The sequence below is a fragment of the Vidua chalybeata genome, chromosome 13 (genome assembly GCF_026979565.1).
Source record: "Vidua chalybeata isolate OUT-0048 chromosome 13, bVidCha1 merged haplotype, whole genome shotgun sequence".
In the NCBI taxonomy this organism is placed as follows: Eukaryota; Metazoa; Chordata; class Aves; order Passeriformes; family Viduidae; genus Vidua; species Vidua chalybeata.
Window position 1 is genome coordinate 18642230 of NC_071542.1, and position 25912 is coordinate 18668141.

At 43.5% G+C, this 25912-nt stretch overlaps 1 protein-coding gene across 21 annotated transcripts in view; it reads right to left on the minus strand.

Annotated features, from left to right (window-relative positions):
• The window catches only part of MEGF11 (multiple EGF like domains 11), a 272675-nt gene that overhangs the window by 20635 nt on the left and 226128 nt on the right, over nt 1-25912 (minus strand). For 17 of the 21 annotated variants that reach the window (XM_053954353.1, XM_053954348.1, XM_053954349.1 and 14 more), the window contains 8 exons: nt 17480-17626; nt 14804-14938; nt 10827-10955; nt 7818-7946; nt 6988-7116; nt 4412-4540; nt 4031-4264; nt 1358-1414 (listed from right to left, as the gene is read on the minus strand). In XM_053954353.1, the coding sequence (XP_053810328.1) occupies nt 1358-1414; nt 4031-4264; nt 4412-4540; nt 6988-7116; nt 7818-7946; nt 10827-10955; nt 14804-14938; nt 17480-17626 (1089 nt within the window). The remainder of the gene's footprint in view (nt 1-1357; nt 1415-4030; nt 4265-4411; nt 4541-6987; nt 7117-7817; nt 7947-10826; nt 10956-14803; nt 14939-17479; nt 17627-25912) is intronic. The other 4 variants (XM_053954357.1, XM_053954359.1, XM_053954364.1 and 1 more) reach the window with 1 other exon arrangement.

Genomic DNA, 25912 nt, shown 5'->3' on the forward strand with positions numbered 1-25912 from the left:
TTTTATCTATTTCCTCAATTTAAGTTATAAACACATTTACCAAACAGAATAATTTACCAAGAAAGGTATCATATTTATCCTGGCAGTTCTAATGAAAGCATCAATCCCAATCTGGTTCCAGCTGCATAACAAATGGATACACATTTCAAAGTACCACCGGGAGAAGGGATGGAAAATTTCAACTGGAGCAGCATGATTTAAACAACGAGGCCCTGTAAGGAGCAAATGAATGGGCTTTGCTAAAGCATGGGCTCAAACTGAAGGCAGAGAGGTTGGTTGTGGGGAACACCTTCATGTCATAGGGAAATGAAGTGCTGGGGTGGCTGCTTGAGCCCATCACCACCTTTACTGAAGGCTGGCAGCGATGGGTGAGGAAGGACAGGGACCTGGGGTCCCCAGCCACCATCACCTCCTCTCCTTGCCCTCTGCATTTGCCTCACTCTAAACATGCACTTTGCTTTGCTGACATCTTGTGGAGATCTAGATCGAGCCTAATTTACTGCAGAAAATCCTGTTTCCAAGAAGTGGGTTTATCTGCAGGGTGTCTCTTACGTAAGGGCTGGGGGGAAGCTGCTCCTGCATGTGCAGCTCTGACCAAGCACTGCTTTTCTGCTGAAACATCCACAAAGATTTTCGAGGTCAGCTCTATTTTGAGGTAAGTGCAGAGCCTTTGAGTCCCAGCTGTTTTCCAGAGTTGCTGCTAACAAATGGTCTCAGATCAGGATGCGATTCCAGAGCTGAAGTCTTTGCATTGAATATCTGTCAGCCAGGCTGCCAGGGCTCTGCCATCTCCCCCTGCTACAACTCTGTGACATTTACAATCAAACCAACAGGAAACACATCTCTCTTGGGGTCTGCCAGTGGGAACTGGGGCTGGAACCCACCCCTCATGGCAGTGTGTGCCCCCCACCATTACAGCCTTGAGCCTGCTCGGGGGGCTTTGCTCAAGGGTCCGTCCTCTCTCCCCACAGCCCACAGTCCCAGCTAAACAGGACACTTGGATCTGTGTCTTTCTGCTCTGAAAGTGTTGGTGGAGTCAGCTCTGCCCTCCCCCTTCCCTTACCCACTGGCTGAGAGCCAGGACCCCGTGGCTCTGCTGTGGGGTTTGAGGTGCCCACTGAGACAAGGCGAGTTCTCACCCAGCTCAGCTGGCTGGAGCTTGTTCTCTGCACCCAAAATGAGCTGAAATAAAACTCTACCAGAGTGCTCCACTACTCAGCACAGTGTTGAATTAATGACCCTAGCCTGTACACATCCCTCAAAATCCTTTTCTTCTCCCCCCTTGCATGCAGCACCCTGAACTCAGAATTGCTCCTCCTACACAGTTCCCTCTGTGTAGCCACCCAGGCTGATTTACCTTGATAGCACAGTCCATTTTCTACACATTTATTCATGAAGCTCTTGTAACTGCTGGCTGGAAATACATCAAATTCAAATCTAATGTTATCCCTGTTTAAAAAGAAACCAACAAAAAAACCCCACCCCAACCCACAAAAAATCTCTCTCTTCCCAAAGGTGAGAATTTTATTCTAGTCTGAACAGTAAGGAAAGACTTAAATGCCTAAAGGAAAGGGAATTAGACTGAGCTCCTGCTCTGAGCCTGCGCTGTGGGGTGCTACAGAGCATCAGTCCCCATCCTGCAGGACAGTATTGAGGAAACTGGGAACCAGCCCAGCCACAAAAAAGGGAATAAGAGAGCACTCTGCAGTAAATACAGACCCAGACTTCTCAACTGCTAAATGGAGGGAGCTGCTTCCTTCTCTTTGTGTGGGTCTTCTCTGCCCACACAGTGTCAGTGAGACGGCTGAAGGCTCCAAACAGGAGGGTTCACTCTGCCACCTCCCACCACCCATCATCTGCAGATCATTTCTGGAAGTGTCTTGTCTAGGCTTCAGGATCCACGATGCTTTATTTGTGTCAAGCTTTGCTTAGCTCTTGTCTCTCAGCAGAGGATTCACTCGTACCAGAAAGTTTGCTAAGACCTTGATAAGACCTCAAACATCACTTCAGCCCATAGCCAAGTCTTTGTGAAAGTCCCACTAAGAAATCTCTCTGCTCTCCAGCACTACCACACAGTTTTCCATTCTGGTCCCATCTCCTTGAACTAAATAACCTGCATTTTAAAATCCTTTTTGGATGTAGTTCTCTGCTCTCAGGCTGAGGAGCACCATTTTGATTTAAGGAAAGTTTGCTCTGAGATCCATGTGCTGTGGCTAAACCCTCCCAGCACGGGTGGTTTTCTTCTCCTCTGGCTGCTGGGCAAAGTGTGTGTTTTGCTGCCACATCCTTCATCCACAAATGCAAAAGAGTCCAAGGGCTGCCCAGGGGGTTCCCCTTCCTCATAATCTCTCTCACACATATGCATGGATTATCAGCCTCACAGGAGCTGAGGATGTTAAGACCAAAAACATCCTCCAGAAATAAATGTGCTGGAGGAAATTGCTGCCTCCAGGAGCTAGGGATCTGTGTATGTGACTCTGTTCAGAAACAACACCACCATTACCCAAATAAGAATAAACAGGCAAAAGAACAGCTGGTGATTCAGGAGAGCCATATAATGTTACAACCCACAGAGGGCTGGATGCTGCAGCCATCCAGGTGGAATTCTTGCCAAAGTGCATGGGTTTACATGGGATTATATCCATTGGATAAGCACATCACCAAAATACTTTTGCTCCTCATGTACTTAAGTATCATATGGCATCAGGAGCTCTGGGAAAGGTGGCTGCACCTGGGAGGAGTGTGAAGAACATCCGTTTCTTACCCAAATGGGCAGCTTAAGCAAGAGCCAAGAAGGCTAAAATTCAAAAGTAAGAAGGAATGAAAGGACATCCATGATAATTTCTCCCCCACCCATTTGTAGCTATCAGAAGAAAGAATGCTCTACTGAGTGCTAGATGTGAAACTAGTCCATGGTGTTCAGCAGAGAGCCCATGATGTGGGACACACCATGGCAGGAAAATGTCCCTGGCACGAGGACTGAAGTCACTGTGCCATGAGAAGCTCCATTATTAACTTCCAGTTATTACAGCAGCCAGGCATCACTATCATTGGCTTAGTGGGAGAGGCTCCTTCCAGGCACATCCTTGGCAGGGAAGTCAATAAAAAGCTTCCAGCTGTGCCACCCTGAGGCAGCAGAGAGGCCAAGGGGCCTCGTACATTTAGAGTAGAAAGCAGAAAGAAAAAGGCACTGCAGGCCTGGGGAAGCAGAGCTGCTGGGCCAACCTCTGCCTGCCCCAGGGGCTTGTATTTACCTGGACTTGGAGTTTCAGCCCTTTAAAAGGAAGAGAAGAGGTCAGAGAGCAGTAAACCCTGACAAGATCCCCACTGAGACAGTGGAGAAACCAGAAGGAAGTAGAGCCATCTCCTGCCTGGCATCGTCCCTGATGTTGGCCAGAGAGGAATGAGTAAGAATGACAGTGTTGAAAAGGAGACCACATCCTCCAAAATTTAGACAATCTGTCAAGAAAAGTTGTCCTCCACAGGAGTAGCAGAGGATAGAAAGAAGGAAGAATGATGGTGAAGAGCCTTTCTCTTCCTCTCTCCTGCTTTCCTCAGCTCCTGGCAAGACGATTCCCACCAGCTGTCTGTGTGACAAGGACTGGTCTGCACACAGCAGAGAGTGACAACAAACAGACACCTCAAACCACAAACTGCAACACACACAAAACCAAAACCTTATGACTGACCCAGCCAGTCCCATTCCTCAAACCAAAAAAGGCTTCCCAAGGTTTCACAAAGGGAAACATCTCTGCACCACAACAGGAATGCACATGACTCAAAATTCCATGCAGCATATTTCCTGCCTAGGTATATCCCATATCAACTTCCGCATAGAAAGCAGCTTAAATCAGTTTTATATTTGCATTCTGTGCCATTTATGTGTTTAAAGATCATGATATTCTGAGGAAGAATGGAAGTGTCATTATTTTTGAGGCTCAATAACACATGTTACACATCACAGAAACTTGTATTTCCCCAACAGACAGGAATATGAGTCTGGATTTGATTAACATGAAAAGACCCTTACCAGAAAGTGAGTAATCTGTATTAGTCATCCTCATGGCTGGAGTGTAAGATACACTTGGCATGTCATGGCCCTTCTCCTTCTGTTTCCGTCGATACCACACAAAGAGTGCCAGCAAGACCATAATAATTAGAAGGAGAATAATAATTCCAATGATTGCTCCCACTGAGTGCCTCTCTGATCCAAGAGCAGGGCTAATTTTAGTATAGGGGTTTAATTCTTCCATCATAAGAGCCGCTGTTAAAAGTAATTCATAACACACTGTAAATTGAATCGTGCATTTCATTTTTGAAACACTATTTTTTTTTTTTAAGGCAAGTACATCATTGGAGAGGGGGAGAGAGAGAGGGAGAGAGGGATTTTAAAGAGAGAATTGCACTGTACCTTGATCACATCGGATTCCTTTGAAGCCTGGACTGCAGTAGCAAGTGCCTGTGACGTGGTCACACGTTGCATTGTTCATGCACTCACACAATTGTTTGCAACCATAACCAAATGTTCCTGGAGAGCACTCTGGGGAGCCAAAGGAAAACATTAGGAAGGATTCTTCTGGTTTTGGGAAGGGGCACAACACTTGCCAGGGGAAATCTGGTAGAGAAGTCTCCCTGGTTTTAGGATCTCTAGGATAACACCCAAATGTGAAATTCTTATTAGTCTAAAGCAGGAGCTAAATGTATTCTATGTGTAGTTTGTTACTTATTAAGCTGGAACTTTCTGGAAAATTAATAGAAATAAATCAATGATAGGTACAAAGGCTTTAGAAGACTTGATGTGTATTACAAATGTTCAGAGTTTAAGCTTGAGCTTGAGCTCAGAAGCTGTAGACAACAAAGCTCAGCATTCTTCACCAACCTACCTGTTTTATTTTTTCAGGGAGGGACTTGCAAAGTTTTAATGAACCTTTATATGAACCCAACAGCCTTTACCAAACAAACCCCACATGCTTTCCTACTCATCCCTACCAGTGCCAGGTGAATAGATCTCTGCAGGTGGAATTTCAGAACTGAGCATCTGAATGGTTTGATTTGCTCTGCTTCGGTGTCAGGATTCCTAATACAGAAGGAATTTCTATCCTGTCTTTGTGTTTCTATCAAAGACAAAATGACTGAATGTCCAGCTGAGAAATTTATTCATACAATTACCATGATGGGCTATTACAATAAATCTGTAGGCAGCTTACTGTACTTCTGGAAGCACTATTCAAGAATAAATTGAAAGAAACAATGTCTGTCACATCCCACTTATTTCCATGAAGAAGCTGCATTACTGAAAACATGCACCCTTGCTATGATCCTGTGGAATATATTGCTCAAGATGTGACTCCTGGTGTGTCACTGCAAATATTTTTCATTGCATGACAACACCTCCCCAGTGTCAGTCTCAAAGTAGTTTCTGGTAGCCAAAATTTAATATTAAGTAGAGAACCATAGCCAGTATCTGTTAATATTGATTTTTGCAGTGTGTATTAAAATTGTATCTTTAATCTGTTGGTACTCAAACAAAGAAAAAGATAAAATTATTACAATTAATGCTCATTCTTTTATTAGCCTGCAGCCTACTTAAAATGAATAAGGCCTAAATTTTGGGACTGCACCACAGAAATGATGCCTGCAATTAAGCATTTCATCTGCAATGCAGTGTGACTGCCCATTCAGCAGGATTTGGAGAAGGAAGGAGCCTTAATGAAGAGATTCTTTTACATTAAACTGTAGAAAAACAAGTAAATAAATACATTTGTAGTTTGTATAGAAAAGAAAGCCTCAGACTTTATACAGGGGTCAAATCATAAAGCAGCTCCTTGTATAAAATCTGCTATTGTGCAGTTCTTTGTGGGATTCTTTAGTTTCCTATTTTGATTGTGGCTGCAGTGAAGGGTGTCCCCAAATTCCAGGAAGTTGGCCACTTACAGGATTACAGTGGTGCCACATGCAATCCCCCAGGAGCACACGAATTTGGCCCTGAGATATTCACTTTGCTGAATGCAAGTGTGTGCAAAAACATTTATGAATTAAGTTACGTGCACAAATTCTTCCATAAAGATCCACATAGCGAGTTACAGTTAAAAAGCCTTCCCTTGCAAATCTGGCAGGAAAGTTACTGAATTACCTTACTGCCAAAAAAAGGGAGGGAACCATGTGGAATTAGTGCCTTGGGAAGATGAAGTGGATCTCACCTGTGTTTAGAATCCCAGTAAGTGGGTGAGAATTTACTGGACAAACAAGTAATTATCCAGTTACAGCACATCCAGTTTCCAGGACCCTCATTCTGTGTTCTTTAAAGAAGCCATTTGGCACAGCCTGCTAAATATTCCAGTGGGACACGGACAACAATTCCAGGAAAACATTACAGATCCCTTGCAAGGGAATTGAGGTTCATTGGGAAACACTCACTGCTCAGGCTAAACACAGACCCTTCCCAAAATGGCAAGCAACCTTGTTTCCCTTGGTCTGCTTTTATTGGAAAGATGAATCTTTATTTGGTCCATGTCTACATCATAACTTCTGTGGGAAGGCCCCATATCCCCAGTATTCTTTGGAAGGCAGAGGGCAGAAAAATGTATTCCTTTTAACCCTTCTGTATGTGCACTGGGAAACCTGGGGCTGCTGCTCTCAGCAGCGTTAACAAGGCCTGAGGCAGCCTCAGGGCTGGGGTGTATTAATCAGGTACAAGTTGTTTGGGAAGGCCCCATCCAGTCAGCACTGAGTGCAGGGATTTGCTTTCTCTCACTTCACTTTAGCCTGGGAATAAAAGGCCCAATTTGCAGGGATTCACTGAATTTCTTTACGCTTAAGACTGCCCAGTTTTCCAGAGGTGCCCTCTCCTCCCTATGGATTATATAAGGTGCCTGGGGTCATTGTCCTGCTGACATCAACACCTCATTTAAGAGCCAGTTTGTGCAAGAATTCTGAAACACATCCCCCTCTCTGGAGAAAGAGGGGACTGAGGTCACTGGTACTTACTCTGCTCACACTGTTTGCCTGTAAATCCCGTCCTGCATGTGCACTGCCCAGTGATGTGGTCACAGTCGGCTCCGTTCTGGCACTGGCACACATTGGCACAGTTCTTCCCATAAAAAGCAGCTGGGCAACCTTTCAGCAATCAGAGCAAGGAAAGAGTAAGAAATAAGCTGAAAGTCAAACTCAGATGTGTTATCAGCACAAAGTATGTGGGCATATAAATCTATGGATTTTCAGCCTCTGTATATTTAATGACATTTATTTGATGGTCTAAATGCAGAGATTCTGTGACAGCCAATTTTCTTGAAGTAATGTTTCTCATCTTTACAGAATTGCCTCTTAAGTGTTTCAGAAGAATGAAAACTTGACCCATCTATACAAACTACATTTTCAAGAAGTGAAAGAAGATGCTAAACAGAAACTCTCTGGAAGACCAGGGATCAATCAATTATTTGCAAGTGAAAGAACCTTCTTAAAAGGCTCACCAGAACTGGATCTCCTCTTTCATACTGGTAATTCGGTAATTTCTCACTAGGGTGAGAAATCGCTAACATTTTCCTAAATCAGACCATAAATACTGGGGCATTAACAAGCAGGGACACTGACTGTGCAAATTCTAACAATGAATCAATAATCTAAATGATTTTTCCCTCCTTTACTGAGCGCCAAAGGCATAAAAACCCTTGGAAAGCTTCAGGACTATTTTCTTAGGGGTGATATGAGGTTATCAGGAGTAAGTAGCATGTGGTTTTCCAGGGAAAACTGCAATACTTGGAAGAGACACGAGGTAGCAGCACATACTTTGACAGATTCCCTGTCTCTGAAAGGCTTACGCTGAGTGCAGTAGAGCCCCGTCCAACCATGGGTGCATCTACATTCTCCATCGTAGGGGCTGCACAGTGCTCCGTTGTGGCAGTTGCATGAATGAAAGCAATCAGGGCCCCAAAACCCAGTGGGACAAGCTATGAAAATAAAAAAAACATTTGTTAGCTGACAAAACAGAAAGCAATGATACTGTGTTAGTGCTGTGGAGGAGCAACAATAAAGGGAGAACCCGTGAGAAATCAGCAAAGGCAGAACCTCGCACTGCTGAGCTTGGCAGTGACTCCTGGACAGTGACCAGTCCTTCCTGGACAGTGACCAGTCCTTCCTGGACAGTGACCAGTCCTTCCTGGACAGTGGCTCGTCTTTCCAAGCCACCAATTGCTCTCCAAACCCTGGTGCCACCCTGTAAGCTCTCCCTGGCACAGGGATTTCTCACAGCAGGTTGATGGAGGGGATTCTGCTCCTCTGCCCTGTTCAGGTGAGACCCCACCTGCAGAGCTGCCTCCAGCCCTGGGGAACAACAGCAGAAGGATTTGGAGCTGCTGGAGCAAGTCCAGAGGAGGCCACGGAGATGCTGCAAATGCTGAAGCCCCTCTGCTCTGGAGCCAGGCTGGGAGAGCTGGGGGTGCTCACCTGGAGAAGAGAAGGCTCCAGGGAGAGCTCAGAGCCCTTTCCAGGGCCTAAAGGGGCTCCAGGAGAGCTGGAGAAGACTTGGGACAAGGGATGGAGGGACAGGACACAGGGAATGGCTCCCACTGCCAGAGGGCAGGGATGGATGGGATATTGGGAAGAAATTCCTTCCTGTGAGGGTGGTGAGGCCCTGGCTCAGGTTGCTCAAAGAAGCTGTGACTGCCCCATCCCTGGAAGTGTCCAAGGCCAGGTTGGACAGGGTTTGGAGCACCCTGGCATAGGGGAAGGTGTCCCTGCCCATGGCAGGGGTGCAATGGGAGTGGCTTCAAGGTCCCTTCCAGCCCAAACCATCCCAGGATTCTGTGATTCTGTGATCCCCTGTGTAGGGCAGGAGGCAGGATCAGGTCTGTGCTGCAGTGAGCCAGTGACCCTCAACGCGACCCCGCTCTGTGCTGTGGCCACTCTCCATGCCTCACTGGCATTATCTGTGAGGACAATTTAGGCAGGGTTGCAAGATATGGAGGTAATTTAATTTTCTTTTTGACATGCTGGAATTCTTGCACAATAAAGCCCAGCTATTCAGGTTTACTTTGCTATGCAATCAACCACTAAAATTACCACATTCATCTGAAGCACAGAGTGCTACTCCAATCATAAAAAAATGTAAAGAAAACTTCTTCCAGTATGAATTCCCATCCACAAATTAAGATTGCTATTGTTGTTGGGGGGGGGCTAATATTAAATTAAAATCTCTGGGTCTATTTTAGATTTCAACAAGTACAATATTAATACATTAAAAAAAGTTATTGTAAGCCTCCCTCCAAAAATGAATGCAGTCAGTTACAGTTATTAGTGCCAGACTAAAAGATCCGAAATGATGATAGGCCTTCAGTATAACAACTATGTTTTTGCTTTAAAAAGCACTTTCCATTGCTTCCTGCTAAAGACATGAATTAATAAGGCACAGTTCCCAGGAAACCTGAAAGTACAGACACCAGGCCTATTTCCATGGATGCCAATGGCTCCATGGATGATAAATGGAAGTTTCTGGCATTTGACAGACACCTCTAAAGCCAGAATGAATGGCCAAAAAACCCTGCCATGACGTAAATCAGCAAAGGTCACTGGACTCACACAACGTAAGCTGAGCAGGATTTGGCCTGAAGTGTTTGTGCTATAAGCAACCAGAAATACTTTTCCAATGCTGTTCTAAGGCAGAGCTGCAGGGGCTGTTAGTCAATCCAGAACTGGCTCTGGAGCTGGAGCTAAAATTATTTCCAAGCAGCTCCAAGTCCAGGTCACTCCAGGTTAACGAGAACAGGGCTGGAAATAGCCCGGGAGGGGAGGCCAGGTGCCCACGGGAGCCTGGAGTGGGACAGGGTCACCTTGGGAGAGGTTCCCTTTGTGTGCAAGGAGTAACTGAGCAAAGAGCCACGTCCCCCTCTGCTCATCCAGAACACAGAGCGCCCACAGCCAGGTGCTGCCTGCTGAACTGCTCCTGCTGACCTGGCCTGCATCGATCTGTAAGGAAAACCATCTTTTTTCAAGGTTAACAGACATTTCCCAATTAGGTGGCTAAATATAATGAGGAATATGTGCAGCTTTCTGTCTTTTTTGCCTTTTTTTCTGCTGTTTTTGAGTGACAGCAATATTCTGCCTGTGGAAGACACACAATAAAAGCAAAATTACAGCCATCTGTTTTTATCCGATTCCTGCTTTATCACTTGGAGTTTAATATATTTTACTCTGGAATGCTGTCTAATATGCTAGTTGTATCCTGAATATGAAGTAACATTTCTGAATGATTGGATATTGCCCCCCTCTGTGATCTAGCTTCAATTAAGGGATGCTCTCAGGAAATGACACTTTGGGATCAGCAAATGCCAATCTTCTACCTGGGCAATTTTCAGAAAGAAATCCTTCATCCCTACAAGGCCACATTGACTTTTACAATTAAATTACATTTAATAGAAATATTTCAGCTACCTAATTTCTCAATTCTAGGGATTTGGTACATGAAAACATTTACTGGTTAATAATGTCTAAATGTAATAACTGAAAGAAAATGATTTCAAAAATATAAATAAAAAGGAATCCAGCTAGAAATTAAAAGGGAGCATAGAGCTTTCTTTTCTGATAAGAGCTTGTGACCTCCCTTTCCTGGAATAAAAGCCAGTCAGGGCTTCTGCAAACTCCAAATGCAGAAACGAATTCAATCCAAAGCTAACTTAGATTAATTAAAAGAAATCCGCTTTTAAGAGAGTAAGGCACTGGCTGTAATACAACAGGGATTTCCCCAGAATCTGTCTTTAACTTTGAGAAAGCACTAAACAAACACATAAATAGGATATTTGAAGGCAGAGATGGAAAAATGACCCTTTGCTTACTCTGGGAGCAGTCCATCCCTATCCAGCCCGGGAAGCACTGGCACGATCCGTCGATGGGGTTGCAGGTGCCGTTCTCGGTGCACTGACACACCTCAGCACAGTCCTTCCCAAACTTCCCACTGGGACACACTGAAAACACAAGGCAGGCTCTTCAAAAGCAATGTGAGGAAATCACAGGACTCAACATATAGCAATTAGAGATAAAATTAATTACAACAGTTTTTCTTTGATGAAGCAAAATTCCTCTGGAAAGCAGGAAAAGTATTCGAGCCCATTTTGCTTGCATCCCAGGAGTAAAAACAATAGGAAAGAGTAATATCAAAATCCATTTTTCTGCTGGAAAATGAAGCTAACATAGCCAGAAGATTACAATTATTGAAGGGCAGTATGGAAGGATTACAGGAGAAGAGACAAAACAGAGAAGAGAGGTCATTAGGAGAGGAAGAGAACAAGAAAAACTTAGGGAGAATTCAGTGAGTAGCAGCCACAAGTGAGTGGCTGGAACTGATTTGGTTCCCAAGGATTTTATCTATATTTATATTTATGGATCCTATATATCTTTTTGACTGAGAGTTATTTAACAAACGTGCTGCACCCCAACAAAATCAGCACCTTTCCCCCTGTTTGCCCACCTAAGTGAAGCTGGAAGAAAAGAAACTCTCAATTTTTTTTCCAGAGTCATCTTCTCACATCCTAAGCACAGTGACAGGAAACTAATAGACATGTAGATCTTCAACCTCCCACCAAATTATTGGAAATCTTTAACGTTAAAGTTGATGGAAAGCTCTGCTCAGTAATGAATGAAATGTTTCATTTCTGGGCTCTTATTGGCTGTGTTCCCTGACAAAAACTGATGCATTTTCAAAACAAGATAAAACATACAGTCCATCTTTGCAAAGAGCGTAACAAATGGAACTGGACTTATATCCTGGTAAATAATAGCAATGTCAAAAAAGTGATTAAGGCACTTCCCTGAATTATGCAGCTGTTTTACCACTTCAGCCTCTCTCACTTTCTCAAAAGTAGTCTCTGCAGGTGACCTCAATCTATCCTGACTGTGAATCAGCCACAGATTGAAATCCTGAGCTGTGATTCATTGGCTTTTATATAATATACCATCCTGTGCTCTTACAACAGCAGAGTATTGTTTTCTGCTTGTGTTTCTGTAGACTATGGACTTATCTGTAGGAGTGGATAAAGTTGGGTTTGGCTTTCACACTGTGTGCTAAACAGAACTGTTCCTAAGTGAAAAGAGATAAAACTGAGCACAATACACAGCCAGGATGGAAAGAATACACAAAGAGAGGAAAGCAGAACCCTCCTATCACAGACAGCAAAAACTGAACTGATCTGTCAGCCCAGGCTCCTGGACAGGCCACACCATTATTCCCTTCCAGTGCTCTGCATGAAGCAGCTCCAGGCACTCTTTTATGCCATCTTTGAGATGGGAGATAGGCAACACCACCTTGATGAAGGCTGGGGTTTGTATGTACAAAAAATGGAATTCTCAAAGGACTTCCTTAGAAGAGGAGCTGGTTTGTTCTGCACCACGGAATACTGATGGATCAGGGCAAGCTCTGATGCAAACAGAGCTGCTGGCAAAGGGACCAGGTCACACTTTGGCGCTTTGGTGCACACAGGCAGAGCTGGCAGAGGGGTTCCCTCCACAGGAGCTCCCCTTGTCTCTGGGAAATGGGACGATGCCCTCTGGAATGTCAGCACAGAGGGATGACAAAATGGTTCTCCCTAATTTAAGCACCTGGTTGTGGACTGACAGAGAGACTCTTGTGAAGATGTGAGATCCAAATCCAAGCACTTTTTAAATGTCTCAATCATTTTTAGAGAACTGTAAAACAAGGCCTAATGCTGCTTTCTTCAGCAGCAACCTGACTGTACAACAGATTGGGATGTTAATTAGCTCAGAAAGCTCTGAAGTGGGACTCCCAAAGTCCCTGTGGGATGTCAGGTGTGTTCTAGCAGCGATAACAAGTTATTATCAACCCATCTCGCTCCGGGATTGTGAAAGACATTCATAAAGCAGCTGTTTAGTTTTTTGCAGCTCTGAATCCTTGGCACAACTGAGTCAACCTGTGCAGTTTTGGGGGTTACACAGCTCCTCACATGCACATACTGCTGGTGGAAGAATGTTCCTGCTGCCAATGGCACAAGGAAATGAAAATTCCAAAGTGAAATCTTAATTTCACGTTTTTCTAATGGAAAATTAATTAGCATTTTTCTTTCTACAAAATAAAGTTACATGTTAACTCATTATGACAAACTGCAACACAAATTGATTTTAATTAGGACATGAATATTTTAAGATTAATTTGCTAGATAGATCAACATTTCAAAGTAAAACCAGAAGTGCTGAATATCTGAGCAAAAATAAAATAGTTTTCTTAAGAGGATAATTAGACCTGCTTACGCTTTGAAATCTGGCTAACGTTTCACATAAAATGGACAAATTCACTGAAATACGTTCATTTTAATAAATTAATTGGTGTAATGTTTAGTTGACTATACAGCACAGGGAAAAAAAAAGAAAAACATGGTTATATTTAATCTATGTTTAATGATTTTGGGTAACTGCTGCCTGCAATCCCAACTTATTGAAAACCAGGTCATTGAAAGTGTCATTCAGTGTTGGCAGGGATGGTGACTTCACAGGGGCAGTGGCCACTACAAATCACTTCTTTTAAATATCTATGTAAAAAATACCCACTGCAGTATGCAGCAACTGAGAGTGCAGAAGGCTGAGGGATTTTGTGGGTATTTTTAGGATGAAAATGACACCTGCAGTTAAATGTGGAACTTTGAAAGGTACAAAAAGGTGATGGGTGTTTGGGGGAGCTGAAGTTCCTCTTCACCAGTGAAAATGAACTCACTTCTCTGCCTCACTGCAAACTTTCCTGTCTCCTGCACTTGTGTCCATGGTTTTCGCTATTCCCAGCCAGGTCCTGCACAGTGTCAGTGAGGTTTTGTGCACAACTGGCTGTTTGGGATTGTTCACCTGAGCTGGTCTTTACCTTAACCAGTACCTCCCTGTCCTGCTGCAAAGATCACTCGAAGGTGCTCTCAACATTCAGGTGAGGACAGGCTGAGCAGCAAGAAAAACGAAGCCATTGGATGCTGATGTATTTACAGCAGGTGTCTCATTCCACAGTCATTTCAATCCAGAGTGGCAGAGCTGGTTTATTTATGAAACAAGGAGCACATCGTATTTACAAGAGGGTGACAGAGTACCTGTTTGCATTTTCCCTCTGAAGTAAAGATTTGTGTGAAAAATGCATACTTTATGTTTGGCTTTTTGCAAATATCACAACGAATATTATATGTGTAATGTTAGAAAGTTATGCTGTATTAATTCTCTTAAGGAGTGTGTTAAATATATTTTTAAGTTATAACACAATGTTAAAATAGGAACTATACTATGTAAGATACTTTTTAACTAGCTCAAGAAAGAGATGAGATAATCAAGAAACTCTTTGCACAGAGATAACAGCGACAGGGCACACAAAGAGTTACAGCCTCCTTATCAGAAAAGACAAACATTCTTCCATCTTCTCTCTGTCTTTATGGAACCACCAGGATTAAGGGGAAGCAGTTGACAAAAACCAGAGAAATTCTTAATTTGCAAGAAATTTATGCATCATGTATGAGATATATGAATATGCAACAGGCTGTTGCTTTTAAGGTTATTCCTTTGTTCACAAGGCATGCTTGTCGTGACTTAGTGTCCGAGAGCACCCGGACGTCGGTAATTCTTTGCTTTTTATTGTCTTGTAATTGTCCTAACTCTTAAATTTTTATTACTCCAATTGTATTACTATTTTTATAACCATTTTATTATTATTATTAAACTTTTAAAAACCAAGTGATTGGCGTTTTTTCACAATTTGCTTGGCATGCAAACTGCTGAAAGAAGCGCAAAAGGCAGGAAGCTGGGATGGGACTCGCTGCAGAGCCCCGGGCGGTACCTTGGTTGCAGAGGGGGCCGGAGAAGCCCGGCAGGCAGTCGCAGTGCCCGGACACGTGGTGGCACGGGCCATTGCTGTGCACGCACTGGGGACACGGCTGGCTGCAGTGGTGGCCGTAAAACCCGGGGGGGCAAACTGCAAACAGAACAAACCAAGCTGTCACAGGTTTTCCAACATTTTCTCATCACTCAGAGCTCGAGAATTCTCTGTCTGTCTTAATCCCAAACCAATATTTCTTAATTTATCAATCGCATTTTTGTGGACAGCTGAAATGATGAAGGCTGTTGGATTGTTCCATGTCTAATAAAGTGCAGGCTCTGGTAAAAGTGCTCCTGTGTTCAAACGTTCCCACCTTCCTTCCTCCTGGAAATCCTTGGCTATTTAATACCACAGCAGAGTTCTCAGCAGCCTCTCTCTCTCAGGACATTCATTTGAGTCTCTCTGACCTGGACACTTTGACAAAACAGGAGTTTAAGATGCCTGAGACCTCACAGCAGATATGGTTAATAACACACATTCCAAAGATTTTAGGATAGATAGGAAAAGAAACACTGGCATACATGTACAGACAACAGAAACTCAGAAGTGGAAATTGAGTCAAGAAATCAGAGAAGGTGTATTAGGAAACAATATTTTATGTCAAACTTACTATGCCAAAAGCTGATTTCCAAACCTATCTGGTGCAATGCCTGTGCTCAGCTGGGGCAGTCATTTTATACATTTCATGGGAGGAGCAACAGCCATCAAGTGATGAACAGAACCCAATAATGGTAATTATGTAACACCATACAAAACCACCTGATTTGAATCAGTAATCACACCAGATAGCTGGGTGAACTTGTAATGAATTGTGTGCATATTTTGTCTAAAACCTGGATTGAAATTATTATAGAATTTGTACATCAGGTATAGAATCAGGATTATGGCTCAGTATCTCTTCAAAAAGCAGATTTTTGCTTCTAAGAGCATGTAGAGTGAAAAAGCATCCACTGTCCAAACATTCACTGCAATAGATAATACAAAGAAATGTTAAATTGCAGTAAGTGACAGTAAAAATAACTTTATATGTTTTTATTTTTACTCCTGCGATTCTCTGTTCTATAGTTCTGGCTCAGTGGTTACTAAATCATGTCTGTTCTATTTTTCCAGCAAATGAGAATTTTCTCTTGGACTGTATGTTCTCAGAGGGTGTCAGGCTCTTACCCCACTGCACATTTCCAGCTGGAGCTTAGCTGACAGGTTGGTTGATGATGCAGTAGCTATAAAACAACCTGGATCATTCCTGGAGACATTTCTGCAGGCTTAAGAGCACTAAACCATCCCAGTGTCTCATGTAATCCTGATTACATGGACAGGACAAGTTGGCTGAGTATCATCCTCAGCTCTGCCTTGTAATAAAACAGCCTAAATCCTATTTCTAAATGAATTTCTAAGAGAAAAATGTGGATGATTTTGAGAACAAGCTTAGCAAGGTCTCTTGTTCACCAGGTATTCTTGAGCTCAAATCTCAGAAAAGAGCTGGAAGCAAGCTGGAGTCTCAGGCCAAACACTCATAGAGGCAATAGCAGAAGCATCCACAGGATCCCTTTGCTGTCACCCCAGTGGGGAGGAAAATTTCTCCCCATTAGATCATTAGCAAACATCCTCAGGGAGCAGCCTGATTCCTGGGCTTGCAAACTGGGCAAGTTTTGCTCTTGTAGCCTGCATGCCAACAGCTGATAGAACCAAGCTGGTTTTTTTTCATCTCAGAAAGGTCAGAAACTATTAACTTCTGGAAGTTTTGCACTCTTAAGGTTTCAAATTTGTAAACATTTTCTTCTTCATCTCCCTGAAGCTCTGAGCTCCACATTTTAGCCTTGGAGAGAGGTTTTACAGCTACACAGATATGCTGAAGCACCTGGAAATTGGGGTTTATAATGGAAATGCTTATAGGCCATTAACAACAGCAGTGCTACAGGTCATTGTTATAATGGCTTTAAATAAAAACTGTCAGCTACAAATTATTTTTAGAGATGAGTGTGTTCTAGTGTCAAGTGTAACTGGTGAAATCGAAGGGGATATATGAACTGGGCATGCAGGATGTCTTACAGCAAGAAGAAGAAATACTGAGCAAAAAGAAAGACAAATCCCCTCGTTGCTGACATGGGAAGATGGTTGGTGTAGTTTGGATCAGTGAATTAGGGTCCCTATGGGGCAAATGCAGATAAATTCCCAGATAAAGCAAATGAGAGGATTTTTATCTGCTTGGTACATTTTAATATGTAGCAGCAGAGCATCAAACAGGAGCTATTTTGGGCTGCTGTGTTTCTTTTCCTGGCATATAAGAAAACATTGCCTTGTTATTTTGATGCCAACACTCATCCACTTGTCATTATATGATGGCTGGTGGCTGACTAACAGGTCTGACTTCACTGCAAATCTGTGTCCTGCCAGCTTTGGTTTGTAAAGGTGCTGCTCCTCCTTCCAGGTCACCTGTGACCTCCAGGTGTGCTCAGAAGATGAAACACAAGGCACAGCTCAGTGCAGGAGAGGTCTTGATGAAGGAGCATTTTCCAGGCTCTTTTGCCCTCAGGAAGTCATGAGCTAAAGCAGCTCAGAAACTGTGGATTTGTCTGTCTGGTGTCATAAAGGAGCATTTCTACCTGCCTTGCCTCTGCCTGCTATGGAAAATCTTACTTCTCTGGCACAAGGGCCCTCTGTATCCCGGTGCACAGTCACAGGTTCCATCCTCAGGGGAGCAGGATCCCCCGTTCTCACAGCTGCAGGAGATGGAGCAGTTGGGTCCCCAGCGGCCCTGGCTGCAGATGTTGTCACAGTGGATGCCTAAGGACACAAAGCCACACGTTAGGCTTCCCACAACTCTTACTCTGCTCATTGATCAAAGAAATGCTTGGCTGGACTGATGCCTCACAGTCCCTCAGAGCCAGCGAGGGAGTCTGGGAAGGAAACAGCTCCTCTTTTATCTGCTTAATAAAGTGAAAATTAAGAAAATGCCAGAGAGGTGAATTCTGTAGGTGTTAGTGGGCGCCTGTTCAGTCCTCAGCACCATTAAAGAAACTCTGCATGTCATCCAAGAGATGAAGGTCAGGAATTGCTTTAAAGTCACAAAATAGCTCAAATAACTGGTCTGGAAATAGGCAGTTGATTGAAGCCTGATTACTTACCTGTTGTGAATTGGACGACCATAAAAAGAAAAATCAGGATTTTGCAAAAACATGTTCAGTATTTGGATTCTTGAACACAAGTAAATTAAGCTCTATTTTCTGTTCTCTTCCCTTCCTGGCTTAAACCCCTGTGCTCTGGTGTTTTGTGCACATACCCCACATCCAGCCAGAACTCCCCAGTTCTGTGTGAATGAGCTGAGTTCTGATCCAGCAAGTGGCCATATGTGAGCACAGGCTGAGCATTTGCATGTTAAATGGAGACTGAGACCTGCCAATCCAGCTCCCAGTGCTTCCCAGGGTGCTGCTTTGATATTTATTATTATGAAGAGCAAAGCTTGGAAACACTGAAAGGAGCACACGGCCAGGAAACTTAACACAAGGCTTCTGGCATGGTTTCAACTGGCTTTGTTTAAACTGGTGACTTTTAAAAACAACCTTGTGCCATGGCTTGTCACATATAAATGTGATTGAAGGAGCTGATCCTCCACAGTGTCTGAGAGGCTCACACTCCACTGGAATAAGGCAGTACCAATACCTGCAATTAGCAGGGCTATTTGCATGATCAAGGGCTGCTTGGATGGGTTTGCAGGAGCAGGAACTAAGAGGGACACTGAGCAGTGCCAGCTGCAGGGAGTGGCACTGGCAGGAGCATCTAAAACAGCAGAAGTGGATCAGAGACTGGCTTGGAAAGTTTTCTTAGAACACGACCCCAGTGGGAGCCTGGCCCTGAGATTGGGGGGTACCCACATGCCCCAGCTGGGCTTCCAACCCTGACCTGAGATGTTCTTTTCTATCCCTGACCTGAGATGTTCTTTACTATCCCTGACCTGAGTTGTTCTTTACTATCCCTGACCTGAGATGTTCTTTTCTATCCCTGACCTGAGATGTTCTTTACTATCCCTGACCTGAGTTGTTCTTTACTATCCCTGACCTGAGATGTTCTTTTCTATCCCTGACCTGAGATGTTCTTTACTATCCCTGACCTGAGATGTTCTTTACTATCCCTGACCTGAGTTGTTCTTTACTATCCTTGACCTGAGATGTTCTTTATTATCCCTGACCTGAGATGTTCTTTACTATCCCTGACCTGAGATGTTCTTTTCTATCCCTGACCTGAGTTGTTCTTTACTATCCTTGACCTGAGATGTTATTTTCTATCCCTGACCTGAGTTGTTCTTTACTATCCTTGACCTGAGATGTTCTTTTCTATCCCTGACCTGAGTTGTTCTTTACTATCCCTGACCTGAGTTGTTCTTCACCATGCCCAGCCTGAGTTGTTCTTTATCCCCCATGCACACGTCCCACAATGGGATCCAAGCAGCCCAGGGGTTGGATTAGTGCAGCTCTCTGCAGAAACACAATCCCAGTCATTTCCTCCACCTCTGATAACTTCATCTGGATGCTGGAGGTAATGCACTGCATTTGGGGAGCTGGGATCTGTACGGTCACCAAACTCTGAGCATTGTTAAATCAGCTGAAAGTCATTATAAATACACTTACAGTGCAGTTTCAAGTTGGTTTTATAAATCTCTGAAGTTAACACAGTAAGAAATACTGCAGAGCCAAAATTTCCCTTTTCTGAAGATTAATCATACAATTATAATGTCCCTTCCTAGAAAATCTTAACCAAGTCTGGCAAAAGTACAGTTTGAAATGTGATTTCTAGTAATACATGATCTTAGCTTTATTTATAAAGAGACATGGACCATTCTGTACAGCTTAATAAAAACCACATTAAAATACAGTAAAAACTTAATACAAGCTCAATTCCTTCATATCCAAGTAAATAAATCTGAAAAAAGGGACTGTGAAAAGAGACAAGGAACATTTGTATTAGTAAAATCAAGAAAAGCAATTATTTTAAAGTCTTCCCTGCTCCCTTTGAAATCAAATATATCCTTGGATTACTTAAACAAGTGCTTTGTGTGTGCATTTATGTCTTTTATTCACAGTAGTCTGTAATTAAAAAGTCAGATGATAAATTTTAAATAAATAAATGTGATTGTATTTATAAATACATATAGATGATCATTTATAGCCTTGAGTCTCAGTGTGAGCTCCCAGAACTGAAATTCAGACACAAACACAGAAAAATGTGCATTCTTCTTCCCGATTGCAGCATTAAAATTACAATTCTGTCATTGTGTAATGTCTATTTATAAATGAGGACAATTAAACAGCATTATTTCTTGTCTCTTTTGACAAAGTTTGGGGAAGAATGACACTGACTCTTTTCTTGTGGAAGGTGCCTGAATTTGAATGCCAGGGCTGTTCTTGCAGCAGCAAAGCCCTTCCTTTGGTAATGAGTAATGAGGGATGTCTTCCCTCTCCTAACGAAGGCAATGAGTCATTGTGGAGCTGATTGTTGTAGCAAAATGGAAAGGGGGGAAAGGAAACTTTCCTGAAGCCTCTGGCACCCATTACAGCCCTTATTTATTTGTACATTTCCAGAAGACAACCGATGTGGTGGCACAATCAGGTTTTATTACTTTTTATTACTCCAAGTTAATTCTCATGGAAGACTTCATTTTTGAAGGCTCCTACATGCATTGAATTGCAAATATAAATGAGAAGTTAAAATTGCATCTGAACATGCAAGTCTTATGGAATTGTGCTGGAAAAAGCACCTTAATTTTACAATTCTCTAACCTGACAGCATGTGAAGGGGGAGTCCCTCCCTGCCAGCTACTTTACAGTCAGAGTCAGTGAAGCAGCAAGATTCTGTAATGTAAAACTTTAATATTTATTTAGGAACTTGCTGATGAACAGTTCTGATAAGCAATTAGTTTCCAATTTCCATAACTACAAAACCTGCTGAAGTTGACACACCTCTGTATTACCTCATGTTACAACCACAGATTTCTAATTTATGAACAAAGTCCTGGTTTCTCATGCATGGTGTAGAAATTAGAAAGACAACTATCAGAAGTCCTTGAAGCTGCAGGGAGCAGTTCTATACATAAACTCTATTGCCTGGGTATCAGGGAATTATCTGCCAGCCCGAGGCTGTGGTTCACATTTGCAGACACTGATATAAAATTACACTTTCAAGACCTTTTTAAACAATGTTCTGGGGCTGAATTGTAAATGAAATTCACATAACTTATAAAATTGTAGTTATCCACTGGACATGGGCAAAAATCTGCACTTTTGCAGCAAGGCAGAGCCCAGGTAAGAGCAGAGTCCACTGTGGCTTTAATTCAGTCTGTGAAACAGCAGCCACAAACTCTCCATGGCCCAGCAGGGATTTGGGGTATTGGATTTCTGCAAGCACTGGCTGCTTTCCAGTGGGATTCCCTTTGGACTGCTCTGTTCATGGCATTTAGCTGACAGTCCCAGGAGTGGCTTCACTCCCTTTTCCCCACACCAACCTCCTTTGCACACTTGGTGGGGAGGAAAACCAGCCCTGTGGGCCTGAATTACTGTGGAAAACACAAACTGGGCTCAACTCAGCCCATCAGAGCAGTCACAACTGCACTGTTCCAAGGAACAACCACACAGGAGAGCTGCTCCAAACTCCTGCCCCTCCAGGACAATTTCCTACCAAGTGTCCCAGCAGCTGCTCTCTGGGACATGGGGAATTTCTGGGGTAACTCAGCCCAGACTTCCCAAAGGTGAAGCCATTTGGTTGGGCAGGGATCTCCCAATGTGGAGCTGCAGATAATCCTGATAAAGGAAAGCAGCAGGGAGAGAGGTAGAAGAGGAAGAGAATCCCAGAATCTCAGAATGGTTTGGGTTGGAAGGGACCTCAAAGCTCATCTTGTCCCACCGCCTGCCATGGCAGGGACACCTCCCACTGTCCCAGGCTGCTCCAAGCCCCATCCAGCCAGGCCTTGGACACTTCCAGGAATCCAGGGGCAGCTCCAGCTTTTCTGGGCAGCCTCTGCCAGGGCCTGCCCACCCTCACAGGGAAGAATTTCTTCCCAATATCCCATCTAACCCTGCCCTCTGGCAGTGGGAAGCTGTTGATAGAAACGTGTGTCTGTCTTACATGGAGCAGTTTCCAGTTTGACCAGATGAAGTCAGTCTTTGTATTCAAATTTACAAATCAACTGTGATGGATTAATCCAACATCCACCAAGCATCAGGAAAAGGAGCAAGAAAAAGAAGATGAAAAAACCCCCCAAGCCATACAACTGGGATGTGAGGCATCTGTTAAAGAGCTCCTTCACAGGCTGCTTCCGTTAATAATCTTCAGTGGCTTCAAGAAAGTTTGTCAAAGTAATGCAGATTTAGTGCTGCCCATAACTACATCATGCTGAAGGACTTTGGAGGGGAAAATTCCTGAAAGCCAGACATAAACAGAACTCCCTTTTTTCCCTCTCCAACTTCTGCAATTGCACTCGTGCTTGGGGATTACGTCTCTGGCTCTTAATAAAGCTGCCATTGTTTCTCTGCTGTGTCTCTGGATAGTTGGAAACTAATACTCCAAACACAATAAAAGAGCAAAAATGGATGGAATAAATGAGAACCAGTGGCCTGGTTTTGACCACTGCTATCCCCCTGACAGTAGCCTCTGCAGCAATGCCTGCACACTGCCCAGGATCTAATTATTTTTCAGGGACGTAGGAATTTGATAAATTATAGGATGTAGTTCCCTCCCCCCCAAGTACTTTAATTTTACATCTACCAGTGTATAACTGTAATTATTTCTCTGAATAAGATCTTCAGCTTTTTTTTCCCCTCAATAGTCCCAATCTAAAGACAGATGCAACATCAATTAGGAATGACAGGAATGATTTCAGCAGACATTTGAATCCAACACAAACATTGTGCTCTCCTCCACCTGTCTTTCAACATGACATGAAGTCATAATAATCTCTTATTTCTGGCATTTGAATAGCTTTGGAAAGAGCTGCTTTTTATGCAAAAATAGGCACTGGATTTATGCAGGCAATGCTGTGGAGGCCTGAGGTTTGGTGAGTCACGCTTGGCTTTGATGTGGAATGCTGGTGGCTCGTGTCTCTGGCAGGATGGATCCTCAGTGGTGGTTTGTGCCTGCTGACAGGCACCCAGCACAGCACACACCCTCCAGCTGCTGCTGCAAGGCTGCTTGGGGTGGGCCAGCAGGGAGTTCAGGTACTGGGAGCACTGTGGGAATGTCTCAGTGTGTGTGAGCTCTGGAGCGGCCTGCTCCCTGGGGAAGATGTGAGACCCTCCCTCTGGTCTCTGTCCCACCTGCAGTGATCCCACTGGCAGCAGCCCCCACCCAGCCCAGGTGGCCGTGCCAGGGGCAGAGCCAGAGGCCACCCAGGTCACCCTGAACCCTGCCTTGGCCTCCTGATTTGTACATTTATTTCTGATAATGGCTTCTATAATCACACATTCATGTTTTCTTTAACCTTATTCTCTTGTCTTTCCCTGATACTCTCATTGCTGTTACACTTCTGTTGTCCTTGTAAATTCTGTTTAAATTGTATTTGAGGTTAGGTCCGTGTGCTTTCCTAAGCAGAGACTCTTTTGCTTCAGTCTCTAAAAGGGAAAAGACAATTCACTAAGAGCACAAGGAAGAACTGTCCAAGCTGTGGATCAGCTGCTCAGAGGGGCTATCACAGAGCATGGACAAGAGTTCACAAAGAATTCTTGATGCTTTTCTATCACTTTTTGCATCTTTATATTTATTCCTACCTGAGGCAAACCCTGAAGTATTTGACTCAGAGCCAGTCAGAAGCACCACAGCACAATTCCTGACAGCTCAGCATTTAAGAATGCTGAAGAATGAGAAAATCAGTGTGGGGAGGGCAGCAGATAGAAGGAAACATAAAGGGATCTCTCATAAAATTAAATGGAAACATTAAGAATTGATGGCTGCTCATCTAGTCTGCAAATAAGCTATTTTTGTTTTTATATAGTGAAACTACTCAGCAGAGAACAGCAACCACACTCACATTATCTATGAACTTCTGTGGTGTTCTCAAATGCTTTTTTCAATTATTTTTTTCCCCAAATTGGTGCCATGGAGCCCTTCCTTCTCTTGCTGAGCATCTTTCACCAGTGGATTCAGAGGGCCAACTCCTGAGTATAACAGCCCATCAGTCTAAATGAAAGCTCCATGATCTGGTCCTAAATAATGAAGAATAAGCCCTTCCCTTCAGCCAGTGAAAAATTCTAAATTGTCCCTTCTCTCAGCTGTGCAGGGGCAATTTATGCACCCATTAATGTAAGTGTTTTTCTGCAAGTAATACACTTAGAGCCTAATGCACCTCTGTGGAGCTCTAATCCTACCCCTATTTTTAATTATCTAGAGAAATCTCCAGGTATGAATCACCCAACCTGGGGAATTTATGCAATAAAAGCTTCTGAGGCAAGAGACCTACCTCACAAGAAATTAGGTAAGTCAAAATGTTTGCTAAAATTAAGGATGATCTGGTTCCCTTTGCTCCAGGGTATTCTCCAGGGTGCACTCCTGCAGGGGAAGAGTTGCCCTGAGCAGGCAGGGCAGACCTGCAGAAAATGGGGCTAAAAGGAGTCAAGCCCTGCACAGCCCTGCTTCATCTTCAGAGCTTTCCTATTTCTGAAATGCTGGGAACAGTTCCAGGCCAGGAGGGAAGAGAAAGCTGGGGAAGATGTGAGCAGACCATCAGGCAAACAGGAGGACCTGGTAACTGGGAAAAGCTGGGTTGTTTTCCTGCTGCAAATGTTCAAGCTCCTGAACTAAACCATGAGTGAAGAACAGCTGAGCAAGAGCTGGGGCACAACCACAGCCTTTTGTGGTCAATGATGTTGAAATTCCACCCTTTCTCCTTGGTGTGGGAGGGGAAGGAAGATGTTTGCAATATTTTTCAATGCAAACATAATGTATTATAGAAAAGTGGATGGTTTGGGCTGAAAGGGACATTAAAGATCATCCCATTCCACCCCCTGCCATTGCAGGGACAACTCCCCCTGTCCCAGGCTGCTCCAAGCCCTGTCCAGCCTGGCCTTGGGCACTGCCAGGGATCCAGAGGCAGCCACAGCTACTCTGGGCACCTGTGCCAGGGCCTGCCCACCCTCACAGCAAAGGCAGCATAAAGAATATTTCTACTTTTTAAAATATCCAATCTAACCCGACTGTCTGGCAGTGTGAAGCCACTCCCCTCTAACCTGTCACTACCTGCTCTTGTAAACAGTCTCTCTCCACTATATAAATATAAAAATATATATCCACACCTCATTTTAGCTTGCAGGCTGTTTGCTGAGCACTCTTCCCTCTCCTCCTTTCACACTCAGCATGCCAGCAGCCAGGATTTAGTCTGCTGAAATGTGCACAAATAATTTTTCCCCACTTCTCACCCACATTTATTTATAGGTGACTATTGTACACGGCCAGGATTATATATAGAATGTCTCCACATTAAAATGGAAAAGGGTTGGGTACCTCTAACGTCAAGTCCCATGTTTTTAAAGCCCATTAAATTAGCATCACCCAGGATGCCATCCAAGCTCTATCTTCTCTCAGAAATTTAAAAGCTGTCCTTTATTAAGCAAAATTAAACCCAAAAATAAATACAAAGATAAACAAACTTGTGTATCTTCTGTGTTTATAAGCTTATTACTGCAATGATTTGCATACATGCTGAAGTTTAGCAGTAGCCTCACTGCAGCTGCTAATTATAGTCTGAGGGTCTGATCCAACTCCCACTGAAGGAGTGGCAAAAATCCAACTGATTTCACAAAAGGTGAAATATATACAAAATCTGTCACAGGACAAACACAACTAAACCTCAGTCAGATGAAAATCAGGAGCCCCCCAGATACCTGCCAAGGAAGGCACGGACATAATTAATGTCAGGACATCAATGAAATCTTTGATATAACTTCAGAATTCATATTTTTGAAAATTAGCCCTATATCAGCAGGAACCATCCTTAAAGGTTTCTGTCAAAGAGAGAATTTTTAAGCACAGCCTGACATTAAAATCTTATCAACTCACTTGAAATTAAGTCAATGAAAAATTAAAGCTAAT